The sequence below is a fragment of the Vipera ursinii genome (assembly GCF_947247035.1).
Source record: "Vipera ursinii genome assembly, chromosome: 9".
NCBI lineage: Eukaryota > Metazoa > Chordata > Lepidosauria > Squamata > Viperidae > Vipera > Vipera ursinii.
The window spans coordinates 6,181,364-6,198,920 of record NC_139523.1 but is presented as its reverse complement, the minus strand read 5'-3'; the positions used below and the strand labels follow the sequence as shown (position 1 = coordinate 6,198,920).

The 17,557-nt window shown below is 44.4% G+C and overlaps 1 protein-coding gene across 1 annotated transcript in view; it reads left to right on the top strand.

The window, feature by feature from the left end:
- Window positions 1-17,170, top strand: part of KCNQ4 (potassium voltage-gated channel subfamily Q member 4) — a gene marked incomplete at its 5' end in the record, with an annotated part of 122,369 nt that extends 105,199 nt beyond the window's left edge. Inside the window, 5 exons of the mRNA XM_083370101.1 lie at window positions 8,619-8,836; window positions 9,220-9,322; window positions 10,774-10,905; window positions 11,635-11,770; window positions 14,017-17,170. Of these exons, the coding sequence (XP_083226227.1) occupies window positions 8,619-8,836; window positions 9,220-9,322; window positions 10,774-10,905; window positions 11,635-11,770; window positions 14,017-14,235 (808 nt within the window). The 3' untranslated portion in view covers window positions 14,236-17,170. The remainder of the gene's footprint in view (window positions 1-8,618; window positions 8,837-9,219; window positions 9,323-10,773; window positions 10,906-11,634; window positions 11,771-14,016) is intronic.
- Between the last annotated feature and the right edge of the window lie 387 nt (window positions 17,171-17,557).

Here is a 17,557-nt window from a genome sequence, read left to right as displayed (position 1 = left end):
TGAACTGAAAAAAACCCAAGCCCAGTTGCTTTTTGGAAAAGCATCTTTGGGACAACCATGAGTTGGATGATGGACAATCTCCATAGATGTGTCCACATGATGCTACCTTCTTCGTGTCTCTAGCCCAGGACATTAGTTTGAAATCAACTTTGGCTGTTCCAGTGCTAAAGCAGTATTTTCCCCATAATGCCTTCCCAAGTTTTGTTATGGACACAAGCTGATACATTTCACCAATCATCCTGTTGGTGCAGTCAGATGAACATCTTAGGTTGGTGAGGGTACCTTCTCTCCCTGGGAATTGTCTCCCAGGACTATTTTGATTTGGGCAACAGGCTTTCAAAATAAGATGACCTTTTATACCTGACTCAGAAACTTAGATCAACCTGAATAGCAGCTCCCCATCAGTGGTGGGATGGAAGTCCCATAAGAAAGTGGAAATGAGAGGTGCTTCTCTGTTGCTCCCTAGCATCACTCTCCCAGCACCGATCATCTGTGGTCCTAAGGCTTCTGAGCACTCTTCCAGAAGAGCAGTGAACTTATGTTCAGAAAGAAGCCTAAAGAAAAGTTGACAGGTCTAGGGAATGGTTACCCACCGAAGCAGCAGAGACACATTTTGTTTGCCTACTCCCTGGTGCAGAACACCTGTTAAATTCACAGTACAAAGCCGCCAAGTCTCTGAGCTGAAGACAAGTTGTAAGCTGTAATAAAAGCAATTGGGACCGACAGTGAGGCTAGCAAAATTTATTCTATTTTGCTTTTCCTCACAGTCAAGAGGAGGATCCTTTAATGGAGGTATTGGGAAGAGCTATCAATAGTAAGAAGTACATGAGTAATCTGACATCTGACCTTCTTGGCCATATGTCCATTTCCAGATCTGAACTACACCGATCATTTTTTTAAACCAGGTATTCCTCCAGCAAGCTCTGGTGATGCCGGCTTGTTTCATGGAGGTCAAGTGAATCGTCCATATCAGGGATGGGATTGGAAATCACAGTGAATTTTGGGGTGCCCTGAGTGAGGTGTTCTGTGGATGGTGCTCTCACAACATTCATCAAGTCCTGTTGGCCTCAGCATGGCTTTCCCCTCTGCTCTTCCCCTTACTAACCTTTTCCCCTCTCTTCCTTTCTTTTTCCTTCTTGTCTTCTCTTCCCCTTCTTCTTTTTGTTCTTGTTTTTTTTCCGTGTTTTCCTTCTCCTTTCTCTAGCCAGATCTTTAGTAGTAAAAGGAATTTCTTTCGGATTCCCACCGGCTGGAAACAGAGGTACCGAGGCTTTGGATCTGCTGTCCAGGAGATGTTTGGGGATTTGTCTTGATGTTCATATTCTATTTGCATTACGGTTGTCCCATTGATTCAAACCCTCCCCTTTTTAGTACCAGAGAGGGCATGCTGCAACAGTCATGTGCAATGGAGAAGTGCATGGGGATGTCCTCCCTTCCCATTTGTTATGATGCCCTTCCAGGGTGGGAGATACGTTTGCTCTCCTGAAAAAATAATAATAATGGTATGTCTCCAGTGCAGCTTTCGAGCAAGAGTCAAAACAAATGCACAAATGGATTCAACGTGGACCACACAGGAAAGGGAGATAAAGAAACCAGGGACCCTCGTTGCTACTTAACATTTCTTGAATTATTCCTTTCTTCTGAAACCTTCCGTTCTTTTCTCTTCTTCATCCTTGCCCCAACCCTCCAAGCCACATTATGCTGACCTCTGATGACCCTAAGAGAATAGCTGGATTAATTAAACGAAATCTAAAACCCTTCGACATGCTATGGATTTCTTAGGATGTTTAAAATATAGGGCAGGGGGATTTATCCAGGTTTCCAAAGCAACCAATGTTGAGATGATCTTAGAGGGTTCTAGGGTCCTTGAGTCTTGGAGATTGAACCTAATGGAAAGTGATACCTGATGGTTGAAGGTTTAGTCCAGGGGTAGGCAACCTCGGCTCTTTTATGACTCATGGACTTCAACTCCCAGAATTCCTGAGTCAGCTGTGCTGACTCAGGAATTCTGGAAGTCCATGAGTCATAAAAGAGCCGAGGTTGCCTACCCCTGGTTTAGTCTAATATGGAAAGCAGTTAATCATTTCAGGCCGAGATAGTAAACTGGTGGGCCACCATTATGACACATTACACCTTTGCGGTATTACTCCATCTCAACCTTGCTTCAGTTTATTTGGGGAGTTTTTGGGGTCTCTCTCCGATTTTTCATACCCTCAAATCTCAAATCGGAAAGATTGGTTTACTCAGATTGGTTTACTTTAAATAAAAGTATAAAGCTGTGCTGGAGATTTACCTTCTTGTAGCTGCGTGATTATGTTCTGGGTCTGGAATAACTCTTAGGGCCAGTGGTAGCCACTTGGAAACACGAATGCAAGAAGACAGGAACATCTCCCTCATCCTTCCAGATGTAGTGATTCTCTTAGCAGAGTGATTCCACTTCTTACAGATGGGCAGATTTCGATTTGAGATTTGGATGCAAACCTTGGCTGGATAACCTAGCAGTCTTGGAAAGACTTAGGCCTAGTCCATTGGCTTGTCAGATGGAAATATAGAAGGTACTAAGAGAATCTTGATTATGTACAATTTCATGCCCTTTTTCTTCTGTCCATGATCTTAAGACTTGGTCATGGAAGAAATCTCACCCAAACAATGTTCATCTGAAGAAGGAATCTGACCGTGTTGGGAATTTTACCCCAGGGCTGGCCCTGAAGTTATTCCAGTTTTCTTAATTGAGCTGCATGGGAGGAAGACTAAAAGAACAGGGGGAATTCTGGAGATTGAAACCTGGCTGTTGGAACAATCTCCAATCCAAGGTGGAAAAACCAGGGTCCTCCGCCCTTCCTGGAAAAGGGCAACTCACCTGAGAATGCAGAGTTTGCTTTGAAGTTCCTCAAGAAAATCAACACGGATGACCACAATGCCCAGTAAGACAGCCCAAAAAAGAGCTGTCGATTTTCCTGTGGATGATCTCAATGGTGCATTCTTGCAAGATGGTGAGAAATTTTCAGGTCAATGATCAGTGCTCTGCTTTCACTGATGGTGCCCCCCAGAGTGACCTTTCACAATGCATCCAGCCATTGTGCAAAGACATCCTTACAAGGTAGATATCCAACTATCAGCCTGTGGTTCTTTAAAAAAAAAAGTCTCCACTCCTCTTTTTTGGCATCTGTGCTGGGCTGTGTTTGTGACCAGAGACCAGTGTTGTTGCTGCCGCCTTATTTTTCACACCTTGCTTCAGGTGGAGATCTCAGACGTTGATACGGCTAAAGTAGCAAAACTAGCCAGGCAAGGGGGCAGCTTTAGGTAGCTTTAGAGTGCAGGAATGCATCTTCTGGAGTTATGAAAGCTGCTGCAGCATGACAAAAATATTTTTGGGGAGTGAGGAAAATAATTCCCAAGAATCAATCCATCGGCTCCTGAACTGATATAGAGTCACCTCTGAAAAGCAAGTGTAGCAGTTCAGTTCTTCTTGTTAATTTCTCTTTTTGAAGTAGTAATGCAATTTCTCCAAAGTTGCCATCCTCCAAATCTCTTCTACTATAGTCCTTCATCCCTAAACTATTGGTTGTGGGCCACTATAGTCCAACACAGCTGGATGAAGCCAAGTTGGGGGAACAACCTATGAAAGGTATCCAATAAAAGCCCGGTGCTTGTTGGAGGGTTGACCAGAAAATATTACTTGGGTGGTACTTGGGAACGGGAAGGGACTTCTGAAATATCAGCTATTTCCTTAAGCTCAAGTCATACCTGCAGCTTAAAACCCCATTGCAAACAGGATATTTTGTTGGACAAGCCTTCTGGAGAAAAAGGCCACATGATTCCTTGCTTGACCAGCTGAGCAGTGAGAATTATGTCCATTAATGGCTCTAAGATAACTAACAAAGTTTTTTTGTGGTGAGGATGGTACCTTTGAGCCAAGATTGACTCCTGGCAGTTGCCTGGACAAGTCCCTGCAATTATCTTGGCAAGATCTCAGAAGTGGCTTCCATTGCATCCTTTCTTAGAGCTGAGTGAGTGGGGCCGGCTCAAGATCATCCGGTTACTGTCGTGCCTAAGGTGAGACTAGAATTCCTGGTTTCTATCCTGCTACACCAAACTGGCTCTCTGAACCAAGTTTGGCAACTGGCATTTCTGTATGCCCATTTTATCTTGCTTTCATTTCACCAGTCTCAGACCCTTGCTGAAAAGAGGAATCAACTTCCTGGACTTTGCAGTTCTATAAGTCTGGAGGCATTTTCTCTGGGCTACAGATGGACTTGAGATCCGCAATGCAGTGTTGTTGTTGTTTTTTATGCTAGGCATGGATGGGGCAACCTTTCCTGTTTCTTTGGATGCCTCTTCAATCCAGTAAGAACTGTTTCATCTCCTTTGGATCACGGACAATTCTACGTTGGGTCTAAGTTGACATTGCACAACTTTCCACGTCCACAAAATCAGGGGCTACCGATTTTGCCAGTTCCCTGGAGCTATAGGGAACAGTTTTCCATGAATGGTAAAATCCTGTCCTTCCTTCCTTCTCAGATGCTGGGATTTCCCCACTCCTGACACGTACACACGAAGACACTGGTCTACTGTGTCAATTCCTTTTCCTCAACCCACCAGTGTAGATTTTTGATTCTTCTCATTTGGTGACCAATCAGCATTTTAAAGCTATGCTTTTTCTCTCTGCCAAAAAGAATGACGCTAAGCAAAAAGCAAGCAGAAAAAGGGACATGATTTTGTTTTTGTAACCTTCCAGTTAGAAGCGGAACTGTCCAACTCAAGAAGAGAAAGAGAAGTGTGCACAGGCTGGTGGCTAATGACAGTGACATGAAGATTCGCCTGTATTCTAGGTGCAATGGTCCACCAAGAACTTTGATTTTATTATTGTGGCCACTTTTATGATCATACCTGGTGGATACCCTTGATGAAGACATGAGCCCAAAGTGCTATACAACGCCTGCTTGAAGCTGAGTGGGATAGAGACAATGGTTGCGAGCGAGGGACTGTAATTTATATTTTGCTTAGGCGTGTGGAAAATGGTTTGCAAAGAAATTTAAAAATGGGGTCAGAAATACCCTTTTCTGCTTGGGTGGGAAGAAAAAGAAACTCTGCCACTGAAGTCAAATTCTTGGCCAAACCATTGCCGGAGCTGTTAGGCCAAATGCCATTTGGATCTGTGGAGTTCTCTCTTTAGTTCTGATGCTCCTCTTGAGCAGAACTCAGAGGCCAGCCTGGAGAAGGAGAAGCAAATTCAGTGTTTTCATGTGTTTTACAGTTCAGTTCTGGAGCCTTTGCCCCAAAAGACATTGTCTGGAGATGGCATATCATAAAAGATGTCCTATTTCATGCCATTTGGCTGTGGCTACTAAACAGGCTACTATTGGTTAGGTTTAACCTGGTTAATTTTCCAGTGACCTAGGGTTGTGGTATGAACCCAAGCGGTTTGGTTAGTTAAACAAATTCATAAAGCTAAACACTCTGTTAGAGCATTCTGGTCTTTGAGAATGCAAAACCACCTCCGTTGAGTTAGCAAAAGTTAGCCACCTTTAAAATTAGCTAAAGTTAGCCACTGAAACATATGTTAATTTTGATTAGGATTGACTATGGTTAGATTCCTCTGGAAAGGTATGTCTGCAATGCTGTGATTGAAGTCCTTCCTTTTTAAAAAATTCACTGTACGTGCAACACATTTCAAAAAGGGACAGGACTTTATTTGTACTGATGTGGCTGTGATCTTGATATTTTTGACACCCCGCCTCCCCATCCCTCTTGCACTTATGTGAACCAAAATATTTACTTACCTAACAGTTGCAAGTGATATGCATATAAAAAGGACCCAGGGCTTCAATCACATGGTTGTAGCTGCCATCTTGATTTTTTTTAGCTCTTGCCCCCCACAGACCCATCTCCATCTGAATCCTCCTGGATACTTTGAACAAATAGGCAAATTGGGGCAAGCATAGGATTCTTGGTGCTCCCTGAGTTTGGTTGTTTTCTTACAGACATTTCATTACCCAACTGGATGAGACCATAACCTAGGAGGCACTGCCAAGAACACTCCCACAGATTTTTAAGAACAGGCTAGACAGACACTTGTCTGAGATGGTATAGGTTCTCCTGTTTAAGCAGGGGGCTGGACTAGAAGACCTCTAAGGTTCTATTCTACTCTACTCTACTCTACTCTACTCTACTCTACTCTACTCTACTCTACTCTACTCTACTCTACTCTACTCTACTCTATTCTATTCTATTCTATTCTATTCTATTCTATTCTATTCTATTCTATTCTATATAAATAGAAAGCAAACCCCAGTCTTTTCTAGCAAAACAAAGCTAGCCCTGATGAGGTTACCTAGTCAGGTAATGAAACGTCTGCAAGAAAACAGCCAAGCTCAGAGAGCATCAAGGACTCCACAGTTCAACCCTGAGCTACACTGTATTTTCTTCTATTGGGTCAAATACCTTGTTAGGAAGGAAAGAAGGAGAAGTATTATCTGGGAAAAATGGCTTCCTCCTTCCAGAGCCACATTTGCTTGGGCTGTAGGCCTTCCCTTGCTATCGAAGAAGATGTTCTTGGTTTATTGGCCAAAACATTACCCTAAATAAAACTCTCCCTTTAGCCAGCTCATCTTGCACTGAGCTGGCTGAGCTTCCAAACATCTCCTCTGCAGGCATCCCTGGTCTTGTGGTGTCTTTCAGTCTCTTTCATCTTTTGACTGTTCTAACGTTTCATGTTTGGTTTGTTTGCTTGTTTCCTTTCACTCTTTATTGTAAGTATTTTGGAAAGGGCTCCGGACTATGAATGGGGTTGTGGCATGAGCTAGTTTGGGCCCTTTTCCTCTATCCTTTCTCTAACTGAAATCAGCTGCTTGACTTGCGGTCCAACCTGTAGACCCTACAAATGGATAACGAACACACTGCACCAAAAGTCATAAATTCTACAATGAGGTGGGTGCTGCAGAGAGCTTGGTGTGGATTTGCATTGAGACTTTTTAAAATTCTTTTTTTTTAAAAATCTTTTTACTGAGTGTTTATTTAATCTTTTTACAGAAAACTAGTGCATCAGGGAAAGCCTTACCTTCCTTATATGCTTGTTTTCTATCCCCAGAGACAAATTCGTAGTGGGAGAGAGATATGTCATTTAACAACTCTTGGCCCCTCAATTGGAAGAGGAATCATTGGGCACATTTCCAGAAAAACAAAACCAAGTTTCCTAGCTTAATTCCCCATGATTCCTACAAGAGGATCAGGTTGACACACTCTCAGATCTGCCACCATTTCCATCTCTAAGTAGAAACCATCCTCGGCTCCATTTGTGGAGAAAAGTATAATTTTAATAGAAGTCAAGTGTACAGCAATAATGCATATCCAGAACTGAGAATCATGCATCAACTTTTCCCTTCCTTAACTACCTCCCATTGCTGACCCCCCTTCCCCCCATGACCAATCAGGTTCAAGCAAGATGTTTTCAGAACAGTCACTTCAAGCATAGGTTGGTATGTAGCTGTCTTCCTCTCCTAGCTGGTTGACCTTGAAGCAGCATCTCAGGGAGATACAGAAGTCACTTTCATTTCCCCTCAAGCATCTTCCCTCCTGACTACCCTCCCCAGAGTTCAGGGCAGATACACATACTACAATATTGCTGTTTATACATAAAAAAAATATTGCAGGATAGAAGCTCCCATTCATTAAAGTATAATTTCAAATTTGAACGCTCATCTGATAAAATACTTAGCTATTTTTATTCCAAATGGTTAAACCACATTTGGAGACTGAACTTTCCTTCTGATTCTCATCCATATTTAGGGGTTTCTACATAAAGACCTCAAATTGCAACCATTCAAAGTTATGGAGCCGCTTACAACCTGGATTTAAAGTTCCAATAATGCCCCCCTGCAGGCATGCGATGGCATTTTGAAGCCTTGGCATCCTCATTTATGGCCATTTACAGGACCCCACAGTTATGTGACTGTGATTTATGATGGGTTTTTTTTTTTACTGGAAATCGGCATTTACATTCAATTTCCAGCAAAAAAACGCCCCATTGTAACCAAAAGATCAGTCAGTGACCATGGTGCTCATTTAATAACATGGTGGTGCAGTGGTTAGAGTGCAGTACTGCAGGCTACTTCTGCTGACTGCCGGCTGACAGCAGTTTGGCAGTTCGATTCTCACCGGCTCAAGGTTGACTCAGCCTTCCATCCTTCGGAGGTCGGTAAAATGAAGACCCAGATTGTTGGGGGTAATAGGCTGACTCCTTAAACTGCTTAGAGAGGGCTGTAAACCACTGTGAAGCAGTATATAACTCTAAGTGCTATTGCTATGATTCACTTAACGACTGCCTCAAAATGTCATAAAATCAGGCACAGGTGACCCTCTTAACAACCAGTATGGCTTATAACTGAATTCTGGGCTCAGTTACAGTTGTAAGTTGAGGACTATCTGAACTGGATAGGATTTCAGGGCCAATGACCCTGCCTTGATCAAACGAAAGCCCCCAATCAAAACGGTAACCTGTTCAAAGGGTGAGCAGAGGAGGGCAGCAGATTTGAGTCTAGGGCCCCTTTCAGCTGTTGCTTTGCACCCTCCCCAATTCACCTGTTCCCCAGTTGACTTCCACTCCACACCCTTTCCAGCAATAAAATGGGACTCAAAGACCGCATCCGAGTGAGCAATTCTCAGAAGCAAGGCAGTCGAGGGAAGCAGCATCTGGTGCCTCCACTCCACCGCTCCCCCAGTACGGAGAATGTTAACGAAGGCATCAGCCCCAGCAAGGTACAGAAGAGCTGGAGCTTCAACGACAGGACAAAGTTCCGGGCCTCATTGAGGCTGAAGCCCCGGACGCCAGTGGACGGTAAATTTTGGAAGCAGCCAAAGCTGGAGGTTGGAAATTTTCATTTGGTTTTAATTCATAGTAGCTGATGTTAAAGAGGAAATCAACCAAGCTTGCTAAGAATTATTTGTATTTATTCCATCTCTTCTCATGTTTCTGAAGAGTTCAAAAGACATGGTAGGTTTGCTATTTGGTATATTTTATTTAATAGTTTCTTAAGTTTATATTCCACACATTTCCCCTAGGACAGTGCTTTCCAACCTCAGCAACTTTAAGATGTGTGGAATTCAACTCTCAGAATTTCCCAGCCTGCATAGTGGCTGAGGAGATCTGAGAGTTGAAGTCCAGACATCTTGAAATGACTAAAGGATAGTCCTTCCACCAAGTCATGTTTCCATCCACAGCTGATGGTCCTGCAGAGGAAAGCAGCGAGGAGAAGACCTATCAATGTGACTTGACTTTTGAAGACATCATGCCTGCTGTAAAGACCTTGATCCGAGCAGTCAGGTGAGAGCTGCAAAGCTGGGATCAAAGCCAAGAACTCCAGGTTCGGGTCCACAAGGTGGCTTCCAGAGAGAACGTCCTTTGCTTTGAGGCATCTGGTTCTCTCAAATCAAAGTCTCAGCATTTGGGATTGCACAGCCAAGTGGAATAGACTTTTTGGAGCCCAGATGTTGCTCTCAAGAGAACTTGAGATTAAAGAAATTGAAGTGAAAACCAATCACGGTTGGCTTTAAGGAAAGAAAGGGAAAAGTCTCGTGGGTGGATATATATACTTTGCCTTGGAGAAATCCCGGCAAACTAAGAGAAAGATTCCAGTTGTACATTAGCAGTAAGAAAAGGATGACAGTGAAATTCACAAGTAGAAGATGTGATGGTCTCTCTTTTGCTCCTTGTGAAGCAGCTTTCACAAGAGATCGATGGGACGTTAAGGTGCTTCCAAGTAAAATAGGCAGAATGCAGAAATGCAGTCATTATGAAGCTTTATTCATCGACAGGTTATATAAAAAGAGCTATATGGCATGGAAGCATCCATGCTTGTATGATAGAGAATGCATGCAAGTGAGAAGATAGAAAAGAGAAGCAGAACAAAGAAGCAGCCCCTGGGCAGAGGTATTTATGGGGGGTCTCGGCCCCTCCCTAGCCATAAAACTCTCTCGCCAATGGGGCTGCTGCAGGGGAGCAAAGAAGCCTCTTTGCTCCATCTGATGACCTATTTGGGGAACTGCCATGGGCTGGCACAAAATATGTAACACTCCTTGAAGTTGTTTGATCCATGAGATGGGTTGCCGTGTGCCCATCTGTCCTTCAAAGCATTTTTGGTAGCCTATCACGTTCTGTTGGGAGAATGCTCCACCAGTAACTAAAGACTTAGCCTATAGATGGAGTGGGTACCTGTTTCAGCTCTGACTGCTGCCGCCAACTGTATTCAGGCCAGCCCCAGAACAGCTCTTAAAAATTGTGCTTGATTTTCTTCAAGTAGGAGAACCTTTGGTAGGAGAGCCCAACAATTCTATGTTCTGTGTTGACACTGATGCAATTTTTGCCTTGTGGGCCTTTAAAATGGAGAACAAAGAGGTTGGGTGATTATAACTGAGTCATTTAGTTAACATTTTAGGGTTTGCTGTGGCCTTTGTTGAACTTCAGTTGAAGTGGTTGACCTCTAAATATGAAAGTCTATTTGTTCTATAGGCTCAGAATTAGGGGTGATTAAATCTGGGGACACTGGGTTGGAGAAGATTGGGCCAGAGCATCTCCTGCTTTCAGGTTGCATTTTTGGCATCTGTGATTAAGGAGTTCCCTGCCCACCAGCAGTTCTGAAGAGCACTTACTAAATGGGAGTATGCCATGCAAGGTTACCCGGACCAGTAAAAGGTTATCTAGATCTCTCCTCCAGGCTTTGGTGCCTTTCATTTTAACTTCTTTTTTTATATATAAAAAAGCATGCTTTCTTGCAGAATTCTTAAATTCCTGGTAGCCAAAAGAAAGTTCAAGGAGACCCTGAGACCATATGATGTGAAGGACGTGATTGAGCAATACTCAGCTGGCCACCTGGACATGCTTGGCAGAATCAAAAGTCTCCAGACACGGTGAGGACAAAGAATGGAGCTCAGTGTTGCTCAGGGTTATTTTCCCGGCAACTTGAAAAGATGAAACTAGTGCCGCTCGTGGTGGCAAGACCTCAACCATGGTCAGAAACAACTACAGCAGAGGCCCCCAACCTTTGGGGCACCAGGGACCGGTTCTATGGAGAGAGGTTTTTCCACGGACTGGAGGGGCGGACCGGAGGGGGTGAGGTTTCATGTGCTGCCTGCATCCCACAGATGGGGCTTCGCTTGTTTGTGCGGCCCAGCTGCTGGCATGCCACGGTCCAGTGCTGGTCCACAGACCAGGGACCTCTGAACTACAGTTTTGGCCAGCATTGGTTGAGCTGGACTTAGAAGACTTGAATTCCTTTCGTACAGCTATGATGCCGCTGCAGACAAGATACTGTGAGAGACTGGAAGAGTCCCAATGACAAAGATGGTCAACATCTGCACAACCACTTGGGCGGGAAAGCAAAAGCACTTGGTTTTGGGAGAACTGTTGCAATTATTTTTAAGCAGAAGTGTTGGGGACATACAGTTCTAGAGTATATTAAAATTAGGAAGTGACAGGAAACCTCTAATTTTTAGATAGAAAAAAACCTCTTTCAGGTGGAATTTTCAGAGGTGGACCTGATGTTCTTGCCTTGATCTAGTTCCCCAAGTGAGCCCGATTGCCTCATTTTGTTCCACCTGATGTCATCTCCCCTACATCTCTCTCTTCACTCTTTCCAGTGTGGATCAGATTGTGGGCCGGGGAGGTATCACCATGGATAAGAAGACACGAGAGAAAGGGGAAAAAGCACCATTGGAGGTTGACCTGGTGGATGAACTCAGTATGATGGGCCGAGTGGTAAAGGTGGAAAAGCAGGTGAGGCTGGGCCTGGGGAGAAATTGGGTAGAGGGAGGTGGGCTCCTTATACGTGATGTGATCAGGCCACTGCTTGGATCTTCTATTTCATCTCTCTGATAATTAGATTTCCATTCCCCCCCACTTTTGTCTAAAATCTCTTGGTGATATTCCTAACATACATTCCTTCGTTTTTTCCCCCCTTTAAAATGAGTTGGGCTGAAAGAAAGTGGGTGATTTATTCCCCAGGGAGATTCCGTAGCTAAGGACGGAACTTGAACTTGGCCTTCCCCAATTCTAGTTCAACCCTCTAAAGGATGGTGAGCATCTGTGGAGGTAACCTCAAGTGACACCAAGCGCATGATGACATTGTCATGCAGATGGCACAAATGGGGTAATCTGCACTGTGTGCATCATGATTTCGTGTCATATGTGACCTCACTGTGGCTTCCACTAGAGGCTTCTTTGGTCGTTTTTGGTTCACAAGCCAGGAATTGATCCCAGTCATCCTTTTCTTAGGAGCAAAGAGGCTGTTATCAGTGGTGGGATTCAAATATGTGAATAGCTGGTTCTTTGTGTGGATGCCTCTTCTGGAAGTCCGTTCTGGGCCTGGGCAATGAAAAATTAGCTACCGGTTCGGCCAAAGTGGTGCGAACCGGCTGAATCCCACCACTGGGCTGTATAAATCTAATATGCTTAACCTGATTACTGAATTAATCCATTTTATGGTTTTGCCCAACAGATTGATCCATACACCACCTGAGCCTGAGTTTATACCACAGCTGAAAAGCCCCAAATCCTATTCAAGGTCAAAAGTTAACTAGGCTTAGCATGCTCTGCACAGGCAGCTTCTGTAATAACCTGGTTAGGCATGTTATTTGAATAACCCTAGAGAGATTATTCCCAGGGAGACCATCATTTCTCCCTCTTTCTGGCATCTGTGCATTCCCTCGTATGCCAAACGCTTTCTGATAATGAAAGGAAAGGACAGAATTTTTCTGTTGAATAGAGACCCCCCTCCCTCCCAACAGGATCTTAACACGAGGTGACTCTTGGGCAGATGCTTAAAAAAGTGACACTTTTTCAAGCACAGTTCTGACAAGAGTTTCCTTTAGCAAGATGTCGTGAAGGAAACAGGAAAGAATTACGAACACTCCAGCATTTGACCTTGTTCTATTAAGGAGCAATCTCCCTATATGTCAACTAGGCAGAGCCCTTCTGATTCTCCATCAACCTTCCTATGATCTGGGGAGGAAGTTAGCTCTCCTCATTGACAACAGGGAAGCCTGCAATTCTTTACATAATGATCTCCTGAATGTGGAGCAGAATTTGACAGAAATGCCTTTCTCTGAGCCAGGCCCCATTGGGAAACACTCAGCCACAAATCCCTGTATAGCAAATTTTATCTGGAGAACAGAATCCGGCAGATGACCAGTCCCAAATCAGGAAGGACTTTAAACATGATAATCAGTATGAGAAATTGCACCTGGAAAAAGGCTGGTATTCTCTGGCTACACTGAGTAGTCCTGGTCAACATACAGGTAGTCCTCACTTAATGACCAGGTAACGTTACAAAGGCCTCGGAAAGGATGTCTTGAGGGCCTGGAAAGCAGTTCTGATCCTCGTAAAATGTTGTGCTGTCCCCTGCATTCACATGACTTGTGATTTTGCCAAGCATGTGGTTTTTGCTGTTTTCTGGCAACCCACTGAATGCGCTGTATTCTCTTAATGACCACCGTGACTCACTTTGCAACCATTGTTAAAAGAAGTCATCAAACTTAGTCCGGTCACATGGTGACTTGCTTAACGACTGACTCAAAAATTCAGGGCCAATTTGTGGTTGCCATACAAATGTTAAAGCCCAGTTTTGATGATGCTTTTGTGAAAACTGCGTATTTTTCTTGGAATAAGACACTCAGCCTGTAGTGAAAATGGAAGAATGGGATTTGCTCAATTAAAAACAAAGTTTAAAACTTTCTGCCCCAAATCTAGAAAATCTCAGGCCCACCTATATGAATGCTGAAGCTTTGCCCCATTCTTGGACATCCCCCACTCCCTTTAGTTTATTTACTTGAATCACCTACATTTGTAGCTGCTGATTCTGAAGAATAAATGTCAAGCCTCATAACTTTGATCCATGTTTTAGAATTTGGAGAGTTTCTCATCTCTCTCTCTCGCTTTCACTTTCTCTCTTTCTCTCTCTCTCCCCTCCCTCCCTCTCTCCCTCCCTCTCTCCCTCCCTCTCCCTCTCTCCCCCCTCTCTCTAGGTTGAGTCTATTGAGCACAAGCTGGACTTGTTGCTAGGCGTTTACTCCCAGTGCCTACGGAAGGGTTCCATCAACTCCATTAGTTTGACCACCATACCAGTTCGCACTGGGGAACCGGACATCACCTCTGACTATCATAGTCCTGTGGACCATGAAGACATCTCTGTCTCTGCTCAGACCTTGAACATCTCCCGATCGGCTAGCACCAACGTTGACTAACATGGCCTCCCCAGACTAGCTGTGTAACAGCAACACACCAGCTACAGGCAGGGAGGAGAGGCTGGGAGAGAGTCTTTCCTTCAAAGGAGGACTTGGAAGACAATTCCTGAACTACTCTTATGGACCGTGCTCGACTGAGCCGAAACCTCCTCCAGCCTCGCCCTGTTGGTCTTTTCTCATCAGATTCATCTGCCTTTGCACCAGAACGATCACCTCAACTTTACTTGAAGTCTTCCAATTGGGGGCAAAGCCACTAGCACCAGAGCATTTAGAGCAAATGTAGACAAATGGCTAGGTCTCTGAAACAGCACGGTGGTCCCAGCACCCATCAGCTGTCAGTCGTAACTTCGCCAGTGCTTCTGGACTTCCTACAGTGGTTGTGATAGAATGTAAATGTCAGTCAGCAGCTTTCTCTGTTGGGAGGCAAGTCTTGTTCGTCTGACGTAATGGGCAGAGGAATTTGTCTTTAGCCTCTCAGCCTTCTGTAGACATCTGCCATGGTTCCCAGTTAACTCCAGCGTTTTCAGGTGCCTCCAGGCTTACCGAATAATTCAATTCTCTTTTGAAAAAGAGCAGCCAAGATGAAATGGCCACTTTGGACTCTTGAGTCATTGTGATGGCCAACTCATCAAGGAAAACCATGCAAACGGTGACAGCCATGGAATGACAGCCACCGACTCTGGACTTTGACTTTACTGGGCAACCAGGTTGGCGATGCTTTTTTTCAGCTATGCAAAAGCTCTTTTCTTCAGCCGTGCTCGGCAAGGGGCGTTGCAACTTGACTGAATGTGGTTCCTTGTCTTTGCATTTTAGAAGCAATTAATGACTGGCAATGCCTAACCCTACTCTTGGCAGCCTTGAAGCACCTTTCTACTTCTCTTCTAGCTCCCCGTTCCACCAGGTAGCAGGCATCGCTCTATGGCCCCTGGGTTCATGAGCACACAGTGGAACCTGCCATGTAATGGAAGCATGTTTAGGGGGAGATGGGCATCACTATATGCAACTATCTTGAATATGCAACCTGAAACCAATCGTCAGCCGTGGTTAAGGTGCCTTCTCTGCCTAGGAAGTAAGTAGGGATTTGGGGACCTTTGGTGCTCTTCAGATGCACCCTTGAAGGAAACCCAGTTCAGGTAGCCAAGGGTAGAATGGGTCCTGGTGTCCTCAGGGGGAATTTTATCAGCTTGCTGTCTCTGGAGGGAGAGTTGAATTTTGCTCTCTCCCAGGGAAATTGTGTGTGTGTGTGTGTTTGTGTGTGTGTGTGTGAGTGAGAGAGAGAGAGTGAGTTTCCCATTCATTCAACAGCAGTGAATTAAGGTAGAGCTTGGCTCAGGTAGTATACACTTCTAGAATTATCAGCGCTCTGATGTAGCTTTTGAGTAGCCCTCCTCAAGCAGAGGTCCTCCAGTTGGTTTGGATGGTGATTCTAATCTTGACTGCTTGGGCTGGAAATGAAAACCTTTTAACATTTAACATATCTGGGGGTGAGTAGGTTGGGGGACCATTGCTTTAGACTGTAATTTCCTATCAGCTGTGAGCACATCCTTTCTATTGCTAATGGAAGATCCTTGGATTATGATTTCCATCCAGGGTTTCTCTGGAGACATTCTCCCTTGCAGTCCTTCTAGGATAATGTTCCTCAAACCTTAGCAAATTTAAGATCTGCACTTCAACTCACAGAATTTAACAGCCAGCCATGCCGGCTGGAGAATTCTGGGAGTTGAAGTCCATACAACTTAGAGTAGCTAAGGTTGAAGAACACTGTTTTTAGGATATGAAGCACCATTATTCCAATCGTTCCTGCCTCTCTGATGATGCACATCAGATCTCACCTTCCTCCTTGTTTGTCTGCATTAGTTTTAATTTCTGCAGCTTTCATGCTGTACTTTGGTCTTGGGAAAGATCAATGACACAAGCAGACCTTCTTGGCACATTCTATGTTTAGGAGCCCAGCATTTGAAAAACAGAAAACTCTTAGGTTTATGTTGAATACAGTGTAATGTATGAATAGATCAACAGCCAGGATTATCTGTGACTTCTTTGTTGAGTCTCTACTCTAGTTCCTGGTACCGAGTGTGGTTACGGTTTTCTTCCCAATGGTCATTCACTTGGACTTTTTTAAACCACAGACCCATCCCTGAACAAGTTCTAAGTCCAAACAGCCCCTTCCTTCTAGTCCTTTTGCTTGGATCTCTGATTAGCTACCAAAATCTGCTCCTTGGAGGGTTGTCTTTAAACAAGAGAACCAACAGAACTCCTGTTTTTCTATTGAATGTCTTCGTTTGTCATTCTCACCTTTATGATTGCTGCATAGAAACTGGCTTTCCAATTGTATTGAGCTATAGCTCGCATGGCAGCTAGCTGGGCATTATGGGAATGGTGATAGAACACATCTGGAGGGCATCTGGTGGGAGAAGGCTAACTTACTGGGAAAGAACAGAGTTAAATCTGGAAGACTTTCCCATATTCTCAGAGCTAGCTCCACCAATACCATTGTGGGTGAGTTGTCCCATAGAACATGCCCAGTTTCCATTTCACACCTCCTTTAGGCTGCATGTCCAAAGTCCCCCACTTGCCCAACTGCACCTTCACTTTGCATGTCCATGCATGTGTCTTGAAGAAATGGCGAGAGCTGTTCCCAGCTTCTCCCCCATCAAACTATGACTCTTCTCCTCTCTCAATGCACTGAACACACCCTCCTTGGAGAACACTCCCAAGTCTTCATCCAGGATGGTCATCTTTAGAAATAGGGGAGGGGCTGCATGGTGAAGGGCAAGAGGGGAAGGAAGGGAGCAGGGGGTGGCTTTGACAGCCAAAGACAATAAGGTGGGCCTCGGGGTAGTTTTCCTAATAAAATTTTGTTTCTGAGACAATGCATAGTTACCTCACTTTATTAACTTATTAACTTATTTGTTTCATTAAAATTTTCAGTAGATGGCTGCCTGTGTGTCTCATTACTTCTTTGCTCTTGGGAGATTCCATGGGACCTGTGTCGGGAGGAATGAATCTCTGGGAAAGGATGCCTCTTTAACTTTTTTAGAGTGAAGGGAAGGGCCGGAGAAGAATAGGTGTCCTCTCTGACTTGCTGTTATAAGGCTGAGGAAGTTGTCCGGGAAGGAAAGACACTATGTTTGGGTGGCAAAACAAAACTCCTACTCCTCCTCCTCCTCCTCCTCCTCCTCCTCCTCCTCCTCCTCCTCCTCCTCCTCCTCCTCCTCCTCCTCCTCCTCCTCCTCCTCCTCCTCCTCCTCCTCCTCCTCCTCCTTCTTCTTCTTCTTCTTCTTCTTCTTCTTCTTCTTCTTCTTCTTCTTCTTCTTCTTCT